The sequence below is a fragment of the Platichthys flesus genome, chromosome 20 (assembly GCF_949316205.1).
Source record: "Platichthys flesus chromosome 20, fPlaFle2.1, whole genome shotgun sequence".
Taxonomy (NCBI): domain Eukaryota; kingdom Metazoa; phylum Chordata; class Actinopteri; order Pleuronectiformes; family Pleuronectidae; genus Platichthys; species Platichthys flesus.
The window spans coordinates 4,070,945-4,086,826 of NC_084964.1; the positions used below are offsets into that span (position 1 = coordinate 4,070,945).

The 15,882-nt window shown below is 41.0% G+C and overlaps 1 protein-coding gene across 1 annotated transcript in view; it reads left to right on the forward strand.

The window, feature by feature from the left end:
* ca10a (carbonic anhydrase Xa) overlaps positions 1 to 15,882 on the forward strand; it is a 244,659-nt gene that overhangs the window by 30,599 nt on the left and 198,178 nt on the right. Inside the window, exon 2 of the mRNA XM_062413725.1 lies at positions 1,150 to 1,224. Within this exon, the coding sequence (XP_062269709.1) occupies positions 1,150 to 1,224 (75 nt within the window). The remainder of the gene's footprint in view (positions 1 to 1,149; positions 1,225 to 15,882) is intronic.

The following is a 15,882-nucleotide window of genomic DNA, read 5'->3' on the forward strand; positions in this document are numbered from 1 at the left end:
TATTGATGTTAAGTGGTCTGCTTGGTGTCAAGCAGAAACGTTGTGTTTGAACAGACAAGAAAGAGGGTTTGTAGAAATAAAAAGAACATTTGTGGGTTTGTAGAAAAAACACTTCTAATAATCCCACCCCGGAGACATAGAGGCTCCTGTCATCTCCTTTCATGATGATTATTACGCCAACGAATTTATGCATTGCCAAGGTATCTACCAGAATGCACGTTGCAATTTCAACATGAAATTAAATTCTTTCATCCAAAAGAGATAGCAAATTTGTTAAAAAAGCACCTTGACTGGTATGGAGTGATTCTGCTTTTTTTTTTTAGTCCTCCATTTTTATTGTTTTATTTGTTTCATGCAGGATAAAAGTGGTGTTAACCTAAATTTAATTTACGAAACAATTTATCATTATGAGAAAAGAACTGACAACAATGTTGTTTTTTTTTCCCATGAAAGGGCAACTACCATTTCCCTCCCTTTTAGGCTTGTGCCGGTGAAGATCGCCCTTAGAGAAAATAGCCTTTTCTGGATCGTGCTCAACTGGCCCACCCCTCTGAAATTGAACCTTGAAATTGAAAATTGACAAGCAAGCTCGGTAACCTCCAGACCCTCGATTAAGCTGCACTTTGCGTGTTTGCTGAATGAACAGGTGAAAAAAAGAAAGTGTGAAAAGTAATATCCTGAAGGCTCAGTGGGTAATTCTCGATCACAACTCTCTCTTTGTGTTGAGACCTTTGCTCACCTCAATTATACTGTACCACCTTGTTCTAATCAGGGACTTTCTTCCACAGCTCACAGGACAGCAGGGATTTCCATGCTTATGTCTCGGAAGGCATCGGATCATGAGGGAGTGTCCATGTGCGTGTGTGTCTGTGTGAGAGTGTGTGTGTGTGCTCAGCCGGACAGAAATGAGAGGTTGCATTCTAATGGGAGGCCTTTGCTCCAAGGCGATCTCAGGAGACTTTATGTGCAGAGCCCTCTCACTGAGGAGGTTAGCAGGGTGTCTTGAAATAATGAGGGTAGGGGAAAAAAATATTGTTTTAGTTGGAGAGCTTCGAAACTTGGCAGGAGTTTTTTTTTTTTTTTTTGCTTTCTTGTCTGAATTTCAGTTCCAAGTGATTGATGTATCTGTGTCTCTTCTCCTCCTCACAGCACAGCCGAGTACACCGAAGATTCACGAAGGATGGTGGGCGTACAAGGAGGTGGTGCAGGGGAGCTTTGTTCCAGGTAGGCCTCAAACAGAGTGTGACACAGGTTTCCCCACTTAATACTAATTTCCCTGCATGCACTTTAAACACACTGTGCGCTCGATGCAGATGTCAGAGCTTATTACATATTTAGGATAACGTAAGGCCACCTTGCCATTGGCAATAGTTTTATTTTCTTATTCACAAAAGGCCTCTCTGTCCTTCCCACAGAGTTCATGCGTTTTTGCTGATTGATTGACGACATCTCACTGTTCCTTCCACTCTCTCCATCTTGTTGTGCATCTGCGTGTCAGGCCAATTATTTTCCAGAGATTGTGTTTTTCTGCTGAGCTGAGGTGCTTTTGGTGGCAGTTTGTGAGACTGTGGTAAATAAAGTTAATATCTTTCCTTATGAGGACCAAACGTCTGTGTGCAGAGAGAACAATTGCGATAATTCACATTTAGGACACATTTTGTGAGTACTCACTGATGCAAACGTTATGTTTGTGTTTAGTTAGCGAGGACATCATATGGTGGAAGTTAAGGTACTAAGTGGTAAAGGCTCAAAACTCATGAAGACTCACCGGAACCATTAGATTAGAACTTTTCACCTGCTGTCACTACAACTGCACAAGTTGTGAAATTGCACATGATGGACCATGGCTTTCAGTGAACTCTTCCTCACTTATTGTAATGTTAGCAGAGATAAGCTGCGATATCTCAATGACGCGTCTCGACGGAGGAGACTCTCTCTTTACTGCGGCAACAGTTATAAAAAAAACTACTGTAATAACAGTCTCTGCCCTGTAAAATATGGAAGGACATTTCAGAGAAGATGAAGATAACGGGTTAGAAAATGTAATTTGATTGTTGGCATTCTGACACATTCCAGGTGCTCCATGTGCTTAATAGGTTGAGTCCTCTTGAGCAGGGCTCCTCATCCTGCCCTCCGCTGCTTACAAACTATGCATGCTTGTACATTAATTGTGACAGACCGGCCCGGGATCCCTAGGAATTATGAACGTATGTTCATCGTAAATGCAGCAAGTAATTTTCCTCTTTATGTAGCAAGGCATAAAGCCAGGGTGTGGAGGTCAGGGTGGTAGATGGATGTGTATTGTGCTGCAGTTTGCATTAATGGTGGCCTTCATACTATTATTTACTTATAGTAAGCATTAAGCATTCAATTTAAAAAGGTAAGTTGATGAGACTCCGGCTTTCTGGTTGGATTAAGTCCTGAAAGCAACAAGCAAACCAGATGAATCTGTTCCATCAAACCTGGATACACTTTAGAGCATATAAAATATGAATATGGCTCCTTTAGATTTGTATAAAAATCAAAAGAATAGGAGCAACTAGGTTCACACCAGAGACTGTATACAAAGATGGACGGATAGAAATGAAGCCAATGAAGCCAGAATTGACAACAAATTAAGCCAAAATATCCTGGATACAACACACGTATAGCGATTGGAGGATGGAACCGTGGTAGTTTGCACTTTTGTTGTCCCATGTCCCACCTGCTAACGCGGAGGAGGCAGGTTAAGGAAGTCTACTGCAGCCAACCATCTGGGGGACATCCAGACGACTTTGCTTGACTCTTGTGGAGCAATCATATTGTCATTTAAATGAATCAACAACAGTCAATCACATTTCAGGTAAGGCATTCGCTTAAGGTGTTGAACAAATATACAATCGATGAAAAAACAATTTAATCCTTTCTCTCTGAGCATGGACATTTCATTTATTTGGACATCTTGACTCTACTCGATTAAAAATCCTAATTATATGCTAGTTATACCATACGGGGGATTGTGGTGATCATGCATAGGGAGAAATAAGGTGGGGTTGAGAAATCAGCCATTACAGAGTGTTAACCCTGAGTCCTTTCAATTCAACTACACAAGGGCCTTTTTATATGATGAGTCGTTCACATTATCCTCACTAAATAACACAGCAAAAAATAATCAGTTTTTTTCTTTTTGATCAAAATCACCTTCAGAAAATACGCAGGTTTTGTGGAGCCAGTAGAGCCAGTCTGTAAATGGACTGCATGTAGGACTGTGTGGTGATTCAAACCAGTTTACACTACAAGTCACATTCACGCACAAACTCAAAGTTCTACTTTCCTATTTCCTTTCACACATTCGTGCTCAGATGGACTGGAGGGGCCAGGGATCTAACCGCCGACCTTTAAGTTTGTCAACCTACTCTATCGCTCGTACATTAAGACATGACTCCTCCCCCAATTTAAACTGGGCATCTTGAAGGGTTTGAATTTTTTTGTATTGACAACATTTTACAAGTTGGTCTTGTACTGTTGAGAATTAACCTTGGCATATTGTGCTGAAAGCTGCTGTTAGGGATTGGGCCGATTAGGAAATAAAAGCAGACCATATTTGGATGATTACGCACCAAGGTATTGTGGTGTGTTTACAGTAAGTAAAAAGCATCTGTTTCCCAAAGCAAATGCAACAACTTTCCCAGTGCGTACAGGCATACATAAATAAGTGCCCGTTTGTCCTTCCCTCTGGCACCAACCGCTTGGCGGTTTGCTGCCCTGTTTAAATCTCAGCTATCTCTTCGAGCAGTTCTCCACGGCACACTTGCTTTACTAACCACCGTACAACAGCTGGAGCTGTTAAACCCTATTCATGATCCTCCTGTGGTCGTGCAGAGAATTCCCACCTTGTGCTGCAGCCGGCAGGATTTCATGGCTGCGGCATAATAGAGAAAGGAAGGAATTTCACTGCAAATGAACCTAGTATAATATCATTCTAATAAGAAAATATGGTCCCTCAGTATTATTTCTCTCTTACTCTACATGGACAGTGAGTGGTGATAAAAGATGTCATTGAATATGTATCAGTTTGTGAATTTAAACTGACATGCACATGGGGCCACAAAAAAGTGTAACGACGTTTGCTCATTTTCAAAGTAGCGCTTCTCTACTTCCCAGGCTATTTCATATATTGCTTATTTATGAGATTATCAACAACTTCAGGGACGTCGCTATAATCTAGGTTTTGAATATTGTGTCATCAGACTGTTATGGTGGCTCATATCAAATCTCAGGACCTATTTGATTGGCAGCCAAAGTAATATTGTAGAAATTGAAATGAAAATGAAACTTCTTCCTCACCAGGAAAAAGCAATAATATAAGTCACCACTCAGCTTTGGTACCAATGGCTGATTTGGCATCTCAGAGAGACGTCTCTCGGTGGAGGTCAAAAAGCGTGGTCCAGCATCTCAGAACATTTGCGCTCCAAGGTTAGCCAAGCAAATGTAATCATATTCTCAGGCCGGTATCACTGAGACTGACCTTTAGAATATTGCTTATCCTTTCTGAGCTCTCTCAATTACCTTTGCTTTCTCACATCCTCTGGTTGTTTTGACAGTGCAAACATGCCCTCGCTGAACCATTCATTCCAGTGCTGGGTCCAGAATAAGTAGTTATTTTACTGCGTTATAATTATTTGTATTTCAAGTAAACCAACATTAACAGAATGTAATTTATTCTAAACTAAAATTCAAAGTCAGTCAATCGAAACAACAATACAAAAATAAATATAAAAGTATATAAACATATGCTAAAAACTAAAAACAATTAAATAAAAGCAGCAAATCACACAAAATAAGACCAAATAAACAAGTAAACAATATTTCAAAGCAGTAGTTTACAGGTTTTCTACATCAGTATTTGCGTTCTTAGCATGCATCCATCCGGCTTAACACTCATGTTTACACATACAGACTTCTTCCATATCAATAAAACATTAAACGTGCATCATTTTGAAAGTGCAAGATAATGGAGTCACTTTACAAAGCAGAACACAGCCCATTCTATCCATATTATTTATTTAAAGACCCTTTGAGTGTATGTCAGGTGTTTTCAAGTTGATGCAACCCTAACCCGAAATAAAATAGGGGGGGGAGGGGGGCTGTTTCATTTCCTTCCTTGGCCCTACCCCTCCATATAAAGAGTCCTTCACTAAATGTCCCCCTCCACACTGAGCCACAAGGGTTCTGGGAAGAAAATCTTCCCCTAGGAATAAGGACACCACTCGCAACATCATCATGGCTAACCAACGATGTTACAGTGACAAAGAATATTAACTACCCTTACTATATTAACACAAATATTCATTTATTAATAAATACATAGTAAGTTAGCATGTTTACATAGGTTATTTCAATGTAACGTTAGTCCTGTCCATAGAAACTTCTGCCCTGCACTGAAAATATTGCAACATGAGTAGGGTCTTTTTTTCCCAACGTCCTATATGGACACAGGAGTAACGAAGGTTACTCATTACTCTCACTCATAATGTGTACATGCTTTATTTGACGGTGTGAATATTGATTTAACTGAAACACTTGCAAATGATATTTAATTAAATTTGACATTTTCTTTGGTGGATAAAAAAATATAAAAATCATGGGTATTTTGGTGTTCATTATCTTGCCAAAGGACTCTTTGGCACACAGATGGGAAAGATAGGATCGAACTGCTGACCTTCTGTTTGGAGTATGACCGCTCTATCCCCTCAGCCACAGCCGCGGTCCATGATGGGACATGAACCAAGAAAGAACCCATCACAGCTTGGTGTGATAGGTGGGCAATTTGGTGCAAATCCAAATACAAATCTGACTCTACTTCATTTAAATGTGGTTTCATCAAGGTACTATTGGGCTTTGCCAGAGGTGTGTGCTCTCAGAGTGCCGTTTAAATAGTCTTAAGCTCTATGATTGCATTTACACTGTACAAGTCCCAATTTAACAAAAACAGTTTAAGCACCTTTTCCAATTGTTCTCTGGATATCTGTCCCCCAATCCCTCCTCCCATGATGAGGATTTCACATCGCTTAGTGAATAGGTTTGTATAGAGCAAATTTGTCTATAGACTTTCAGGGTACTTTTCAAAGTGGGAACTGGGGTAAGAAATTCAATCAGTAACCGTATTGCCTTTATTAATTGGTACGTGTCATATGTTTACTTAAAGAAATAAGTCAGTAGCTGCTCACTACTAATTTAAAACAGAGTTAATGCATCATAATAAAATATTTCAGGTAATGTACTGCATCTGCATCCTAACTGCAAAGAAAGTAGAAGTGTACATTTTGTCACTTCCTTGACATTTGTGTAGTCCTGTGTGAAACCAAACAATCTAAATTTAATCTGATCCATGAATTCTTCAAACTGATTATTGTCTGTCCTGAGAATGAATCCACTCCTGAATAGCTTGGATCACAACCCTCGGCTGCTTTTGTGGTTTAACGCTGCATTTATTGAAGAGATTACTCTCTGACAAGTTGTCTTGAGAGAACTTTTCAGCAGAGAGACCAGGTGTGAGTGGAACGTTGGTCATAAAATCATCAGAGCTCAGGGTGTGGTTATTGGCTCCCTGGTATATTTCATCACCATGACCACAACGTAGTCATTGGTGAGCACTTTTCACTAATTTACACCAAGTAAGAGTCAACACTGACAATGTATGGTGTTATTGTGGAAGTAACATTTTAACATAATTTAGTAACTGCATAATATGTTGGAAGGGATCAAGCAAAATTGAACTGGAAAACACCATCAGCTTGAATCCAAACTATAATTTGTTCCTGAGAATATAAACTGTGTATTCTCCCCTAATTTCTACTCTGAACGGCACAGTCATCTTTTCTTTGTGTAACCTTGGAGTAAAAGTTTATCGACATGCACATTGGTTCTGTTGGAACAGATTAAGATGCCGAAGGTCACCCAGCATGACTGGTTATTTTAAAAGCAACACTTAGATAGTAAGTAGAGCAGAATCACATGGAGGTGATGTGGGAGTCTTCAGAGAAGGCAAGAGGGTGTCCTCACAGAATCCATTGTTTGAAAAGTAAACAAGAAGTCTGAAATGTCCAAACCCCAAAACACAAATTTACACTTTATTGTCTTTCTCTTCTATTTTCATGAAAAACCAAACATTTCAATTAACCTTGAACATTTGATGGATGTCTTTATACTCTTTTCTTTTTATTTTTATGGTATTGAGCCAGTTCATTATTGCTATTTTTGTCCCTTGTTTAAATCGGTGGCAGGGGGCTCATGTGAAGCAGAGAGGCATGGTAGAGATTGATTTAAAGAGGGAAGGCCTCTGCGTGCCTCAGGCTGTGTACATGTTCTTTTCTTGAAGAAATACTATGGTCCATATTTCTGAATGTTTGGCTACTGCAGAGGGTGATGTGTGCATTGAAAGAAGTGGGTCTGAATGTATTTAGATGACATGAAATGAGCTGAGAAAAATGCTGATGCTGAAAATGTACCTGGACGTGATACTACACCTGTTCCTTTAACCATCCTCCTCTCTTTTGCAGGTCATCCTAAAGTTTAAAACTGAACTCGTTCACTGTTAGTCTTAGTTTGTACACGGACCAATCAGTGTCCTCTGCAGAGAAAAGTTCCTCTTTACTATCTTTCAAATCTGCTTTTACACTGGCTCTCTGCCAAGGTATGAGCACATCTCTTTTTTAAAGGGAACGTCAATCTGATGTTTTTTTATATTGCGGCTGTATTCTCTGGTCAAGTGACTGCAGCAGTTATGAGCTTTGATCGGGTCAAGCTCCGATTGGCGTGGATGTAAAAATGACACCTGTCACCCGCTCGCCATCTATCTGGTGGTGAAAAACTAGAAACTCCACAACGACACCTTATTTATAATCCACTCTACGGAAGCCGCCCACACATTTCTTCCTGCTTCTGTTGGTGTGTTTAGGGGACATTTTTCACTGCAACACCCATGGAGACAAAAACTTGCTGAAATGTGGCTGGTGGGAGGGCGTAGGTGCGGGCGGCCGATCATTTGATTTGGCCCGAAACACCGGAGCTAGTGTGACATCTTGAGGTAGTGAATATTGTAGATAGAACCTTTTAACTCAAGTTAAAGTTATAGATACACTAGTTTAGGGTTGAAATCTATTCACCTACATGGATCAATCGTTACTATTGCTCCACCAAAAAGCTGTGACACAACGTAGGTGGGAGAGACCAAGTACATTTGCATTAAGTTAGTCTGAATCAGGGTTAAAATGTAATTCTCTGTTTGTATTAAGGTCAATCTGAAGAATAGTCCGTTGTTCTACAATCAGGCCTTTGTCTTTACAGTAGCAGTACATTATATATTGAGTCAGTGTGATTGCAATGCTCTTAGTTTAGTTGAGCTCAATTTAAGATAAAGGAGTCCTACTTTATTTCAAAAGAATTTCTGCATTTTTCTTATCTTTTTCTACTTTGTTTTTCATTAATTAAGTTTGTGGTGGCGTTTGACACCTGTTTTCTTTGAGCCTTGTGGCTTTGTTCCTTACTATGTTCCTCAAACAGCCCGAAATGACAGAATATCATAACTCAGATGTGAGGCAAAGAAAACTGAAACATCAAGCCACTGTTGTGTGTTCGGACTATTTGTGGGTTTCAAAGAAAATGAGTAAATCTAAGTTGGGAGTTGAGAGTGCGGTGGATGTAGAAAATGTCTCCACACACGAGTGACATCCTGGTATCCTGGAAGATTCCTTTCGCTTTCCCACATGCTCAAAAACAAGTCAACCTGAACTGATCCAAAGTGTTTCCTGTTCCATATGTGGATACCTCAGCACTAAGCTAGAAAGGAAAAAAAAAAGAAGAAGACTGGGATGGTACCACTGTGTACCAAAGTGGAAAAATACTGCGGCAGCATATCAGTGCAGGATGTAATCTTTCAACATGATAGGTTGGAGAAATTTCTCCTCCAACTGTTGTCTCCAGTGGAGCCAAATCTGTTTAGTTAGATACTCGAGACCCATCAAACAGCCTCTGGTGTGCAGTGTTGGCTGTCAGAAACCATCCTCTGCACTCTGAATGCAATGATCCCACCACCGAGAGGCTTTTCCTCGTCAGACCTGCCCCCACGCTACAGTGGCTCCCTCACTTTTCAGAATCTTATTTCCACCTACAGCACAGGGGCCACCTTGGGTACACTCAAAACAAGCTGGCAACGTGCTATTAGATATCCATTTTCTTCCCATAAACCTGCTGACGGCAAATGGTGCATGGCCCTGCCGATCGGTGCCTGTGCTCTTTTAATTGGTATACGATCAGCAATTGTCACTTGAAGAAGGGGTTTGCTACCTGCCAGACATATACCTGCCAATTAGCCTCCTTCATTGACTCAGAGAGTGGCTCAGGATTCAGTTAAAATAAAACGTTTAAGGGGATTTTTCACAACGCCGCTTTTTGGACTTTACCACCTGTGGCTAAAATTCTATAATTGGTGCTTGGTTCTTTTCTCAGTGGAAGGAAAAGGAAAGATGTTAATCAGATCCCAAGCTTGCTAGAAAAACCACGACCCATTTGTCTGATGGTTGGGAATGAAATCAAACAAGAGCAGGGGGAGAGAAAGACACGGGGATGAATCACATTGTGGTGATGAGGAGCTGTGACAAAACGCTCTGACGGGGGGTTCAGGGCCTCGGAAGATGGAGCATCAGATGTGCAAATTCCTGAAGAGGTCTGATGATCAGATAGGATGTTCGCACGTACAAGTTCAAGAGCTGTCCTCCTTGCTTTGTTAACATCAAAAGACAGAACAATAATCCTAACTAGAGCAGCAGTACACCACTCAGCAGCGTGACAATGCTTTTTATCCTATTTTACATCAGGAGAGTGGCTGACATGACAACTGAGCGCCGAAATCTTTCAGCAAAGCTTTCTAGAGGGTCACTTCAACCACTTTGCATCAAAGCATCAAAGCATTTATTTTATCACTTTTAAGGATAGATGATAGATAAATGTACTTTATTGATCCCAATTTGGGAAGTTATTGTAGGCGGTGCCATGCAGGTAACGTAGTTTTGGTTTGATTCAGCTGGGTTTCAACAGATCTGCAAATGTATTCTAATTAACTTGACGGAAATAGAATTCATAGACATATCTTTAATATATTATATTTAAATATAAGCTTTCTGACAAATAATCCAGCAACATTTCTGAACTTTATACAATTTTATTGTTAATATTTTTTTTTTTTTCTATTCCAATTTTTCAATACATTCTACCTGTCCTTACATAGGTGTGTTTTTATGCAATAGGAAATACCGGTTTACTACTTGCTGGATGTTCAGACATGACGATTAGGGTTGTTTGCATAATAAATATAGCAAAACTTGAACTGATGCATACACTGATATGGTGACAAAATATTCATATGACCTGCTTTGCACTAGGTGTTGTTTTATTTACATTAGTTTTTTTTTTCTTTTTCGGCAACACAATTAAACTCCAAATTCAGTCTGTCAGGCGCCTCGATGATCACTGAAACAGTTTTAATTGCTCACTCCTCGTTTTCATACTGCAAAGAGATGTGGTTGTTGAATTTTTTTTTTTTTATGTTATATCCATCAAGGCAGGAATCTTAGGTGCAGATCTGTATCTCATTGGAGTGAGCAAACTGTGCATACATATAATAAATACTGCTTGTCTGATTTTTCCATTTGAAGGACAAGGCCCTTCACTGGAATGCATTGACTGCAATCCTCAAATCCTTCAAATCCTTCATTATTTAGAAAAAATGTATGATCTCAGTGTGTTAATATGCTAGAAATGATCCTAATTACTGGATGTGTGACTATGACATCTATGACTAGACTCTCGAGTGTCATTTATCCAGATTTATTCCCGACATGCAGTATGAGTAGACAGTTAAACAGTTTAATCCTCAATCAACAACAATAAATTCTTCTAATATGGATCCCTGGGAGCAAATCTGTTCATGTCGAGGGCTGCGCCACGGGCCGGCCCTAGCACATTTGGCGCTCTAGGCAAGCTTCACTCCTGGCATCAAAGTATTGGTTGGAGATGTATGTTATGGGTCCCAAAATTGATACCACAGCAACAAAGTATATCTGTAGAATACAGCAGGAATGCAGCAGCAGTAACAAAACGGAGCCTTCAGTTCCACATCCAGACTGCATCTTATTCAAATTAAACACAATTTCCAGTACAAACATTTCTTTTAGTGTAACTGCATTTTTAAAGTGCATAAAACATACATTCAATCATTATGGTGTCTCTTTTCTCCAAACATCTTAATATACATCATCACTCGTAAAGAAATATAAACATTTATAATATTGACCTATTGAACATTAGCTTATAACTGGTCTTTTTAAGGCACAAAAACAATACATGAATTACAGAGTCTGTGTGTGTCGGAGCTGAACTACACACTGTAAAGTAAACAATATACTATCGCGACCCGCCTGCAAGACGACGTGCAGGTAAAATAAACACCTATACAGGCGATTGTAGTCCCGCCCACCTAGTGCGGGAGTGTCTCTCCTCACTGCCCAGCGGAGTTTCTAAGTTTCACCAGTCTAACTCTAAGTAGACAATCAAAACAACATCAACACGTCTCAATGACACCCGTGGTGATCAAGCGAGGCTTTAGGAGCTAACGTAGGAGACTCTCACCCACTACTAACCTGTAGAATACAGGATGAATGCAGCAGCAGTAACGACACGGAGCATTCACTTCCTCATCAAGACTGCATCTGACAGGACGGGGTGCAACTGCTCCAGTGCCAAACGTTCCACATGAGTGCTGCTGTCATTTACTGATTTCTCTAATGAAACTACTTAAATTATTGTTAAAGTAGTTAAATATAATATTTTACCATACCACATATAGAAGGGGGCGCAAAAATCTCTGCCTAGCAAAAAAATAAATATTTTATTTTATTTTTTGCTCGGCGCAGTTTTTGGCTCCCCCCTCTGAGTGGCGCACTAGGGAACCGCCTATGTCGCCTGTAGGAAAGACCGGCCCTGGCTGCGCCTCTAAAATATCTTTCTCTGTGTATGTTTAAAATCCAGCCGGATTTCATGGTTACAACATTAGCGCTGTAAAATAAATCTGGTGTCAGACTATGAGCCCTAGCATCTTTTTTCTCTGCCCACTCCAAGGTTCCTTCCTCTCTCCTGCCATTCAGCCCATTCTGCCCATTCTGCCCATCCTCCCCCTCATCCTCCTCCATAGCTCTGCCACTTGCCCCGGGTGAAAGCCAACATGGGGAAAGCCCTCTACTGCTCCGGGATGTGCTGTAAAACCCCATTACGTTGCTTCGACTGAGAACTTGCTGCAGGATTATGGCCACACAGAGTGAAAATGTAAACAGACCCTGAGCTCTGTTGGCATGCAAGGATCATCAGATGGCTCATCTACGAGGAGGGAGTTGGCAGTGAAATTGAGATGGCACGGCTGTGTAGCTATACCATTGATCCCACTTGGTCATGTGCTTTGATTTTTTTTCTAGACCTTTGTGTCAGTAGCTCCAAATATATCACAGTATTTATATGCAAATAGAATGTAGTTAGTTGTCAGGGGCCAAATGGACAAGAGGTCATTAAAGTGCAAAGAGGGAGGGAAGGTTTGAATATCTGTGGTTTCCTTGACAACTAACCTCTCTGTGGTTGTGGTAAAGTTAAAACACATTGATTAATCGAGTGCTGTGTTCAAGGTCAGCAACCAACTGTCAGACTCATTCTGGAGCTTAAATTATGCCATTTATGTAAAGCTAGACGACAATAGAGCTCCCAAAGTGAAGCCCAAAAATCTCAAACTCCCCCTTGTGACTGGCATGAATGCATTTCATAAACCCTGCCTCCTCCATGTTAGCTGATGTGACATGGGCCAAACTAAAAAGTCAAAATGTACATTAAATCCATTTTCACAAAGGTGGTTTCTGTCATTTAAGGTAGTTCTTATAACACAGTCTGCTCAAGTTTCAGAAAAGTTTAGTCTTATTTAGGAATACAAACAAGGTGAAGTGTCGTGATTGACGGCTCAGACTCACTCATGATTGGTAGAGTATCGACAGAACCACCACTTCATGATTACTACTGTACAGACTTTGGTTATTTTTTAAATCACCGGCACAGGGTGGCAGCGCCTGCAGCCAGGATATTTCTGGATTTGTTTTTGTACAGTGGGCGTTTTAGCCAGGGAGAACAGGTTGTCGGAAGGATTGTTTTTGGTTTTGAGGAAAGTAAGAAACAGAAGCTTGGGTTATAACACAACGAGTTTGAAGCCATTCTCGTCTCAGAACACTCAGTCCATTATTACAAAAGGATTGTTGGAATGGACTGTCATAAACTAGCTGCACTGGACTCTGTAAGAAGAAATTAATGTATGTTGCAGGAGAAAAGAAAAGGACAGAAATAAGGTAGGGGAGGTAGAAAAGCAAAATGAACAGAGGAAAGGAATATAAATAATTGTATTTCTTTAATTTTTCTTTCCTTCACCTCGAAAAACCCATGTCAGTGGGATTATAACATGCTTACACTGCACCAATATTGATGACCTGGCTCCCTCCTCCATGTTGCAGGCCTTCCAGCGCTTGATGGACATCTCTCTTGTCTCAAACAAAAGGCCTCTCCTCTACAACTCGGGTCCAGGTGTCTCCTTATGTTGCTGCTGTCTGTCTAACCGAATGTTCGTATGATGGAGTCTGTTCACATCCAAAGACCCTCTGTAGCAAAAACCCTGTATGGTGTTGCCGCTCACTGTCGGAGCTGACTGGCGGAGCGGTGGAGCCGCTCAGCAGGCCTGCATGAAGCACACACACACTCATCTGATCACAAACACATGTTAGAAAATAATTCCGACACTTTTAGCAGAGAGGAGGAAAACATGTCTGGCTGCTGTTAGGACAGTGTTTACATTTTAATAGACCTTCTTTCAATTTCTAATGTGATATTTGGAAAATCATATCCGACTGGAATGCTCAACACATACTCGTATATGCACAGGACCAGCTGTGGGTATTAAGTGACAGCGTGATGGATGGGGTTCAGACAGGATGGCCCTAATAGCCTCCCCTTTATTTACCCTGCGCTGACTGACAGAAGAGAGGAGACGGGAGAGGAGGAAAGGAAACAGATGGAAAGAACCAAGGGGAAAAGGAAATGGATGTGGGGAGAGGAGGGAAGGAAACACATTAGGAGAGGAGAGGAGCGAAGTAAAACAGATGAAAGCTGGAAGGCAGGAACGAAAAGGATGAAATAAGGGTAGAAAATGAGGAGAGAAAGAAAATTATGGAAAGGAAATGGGTCAGGAAAGGAAAGGTTTGACGGAGTGAACCGAAAAATCTGATGAAATGAAAAAAAAAAACGAGTAGAGGAGAAAATACAAAAATAAGTGAAGAGGGGAAAAGAGGTAAGGACATAAAGCAGACAACATTAGAGGGAGGTACAGTCAGAAAAAAAATGAAGAAATGACAGCAGAGAAAGAAAAAAGACGACGTGCAGATGACGGGGGGAGATGAAAGAAGAAGGGCGAGATGGTAGATGGGCAGGGAAGGGTTGAAGTGGGAGTTTAAGAGAAGAGGAGTCAAGTCTGTGTATGAACAAGCGAGGAGATGAACGCAGAGGTGGCGAAGAGGAGGTTAAGAGAAAGAGAGAGAGGCGATGAAGGGTGTTGAAGGTTGGATGGAGGGATGGTGGGTTTTCTTAAAGAGACACACAACGAAATAAACCAGTTGGAAATTGAAAAAAAAATAGTGCTCACAGTTGACGGTAACCTTGTGATGATGGGTGCAGGCGCTTTCCTCTCCTCCTCTAAATCCCTCAGTAGGTCAATGCAGATCCGTGGCCGGCTGTCAATCACCGTGAGCACAGCCGGCCTCCGACTTACACAGACTCCGGGAAAACCTACTCTCACTGTGTGGATCTGTACTGATCACTTAAGAGTTACTATGTCAAAACTGGCGGCCTGGGTTACTGCGTGCCTTCGCTCCAGCCTTATTTGAATCAAACCTGCCTGTTCTCCATTTCTCGCCTTTTCCTGCCTCTCTCTGTTTAGTTTCCTGAAAGCTCCTTTTTCTCGTTCTGCTGTTTTGATTATCAGTCAGCACGGATTTCAGGAATCAGGGGTTGTATTCATAAAGCGTTCATCAAACAAAGGTTTACTCCTTGTGACAGCATTCTTAGACAATACTTAGAAGTTCCTCTTACAAGATTAGAACTTGGTAGATAAAATATTTACAAGCTTGTTTAATCCCTTTAGAGAGCTCCAACTGTGAAAAACTGGAGGACTACTCCAGAGTTTAAAGTGCCCCTAAAACTGTGAACTTTGGAAAAGCTCTGGTTACATTTTATTTTGAAAACTCTGGACTGGCCGAAACTGAGACATTTAGAAACCACCAACCACATGCGCTTGCTGATTTGTTCTTATGAGTCCCAACTCGACTGCCAGTGGTGAATGCAAAGCGTTGCTAACACATGTCGTCTGTCCATCAAAATGAACCTGTCCTCTTACTTTTCTGCAACTAAGCAACAAACTCCAAGTAGCAGATCTGTTTCCTGCACACGCATGTCCAGTGTGCGTGAAAGGTCCTGTGAAGCACTTCTTCAGGTTTCTAAGTCGTGGACAGACATATTGAGCTGTAACGCTTGGGTGGATGGAGATTGTTTTAGCCCTAGACTACAGCACATCCCACAGCAAGGCATCAATCTGGGCTGTGCTGTTACATGCCAACAAAAGCTGCTACTATAAGATCAGCAATCGCAGAAACTGAGGAAACCCGGGCTGAAATCGAGATAAAGTGCTGATACTAACATCATCAACAAAAGCAAATAAACAAAATGCAATTCAGCATGTGAAGAAGCAACTGTTCAACCAGTTTGACACTT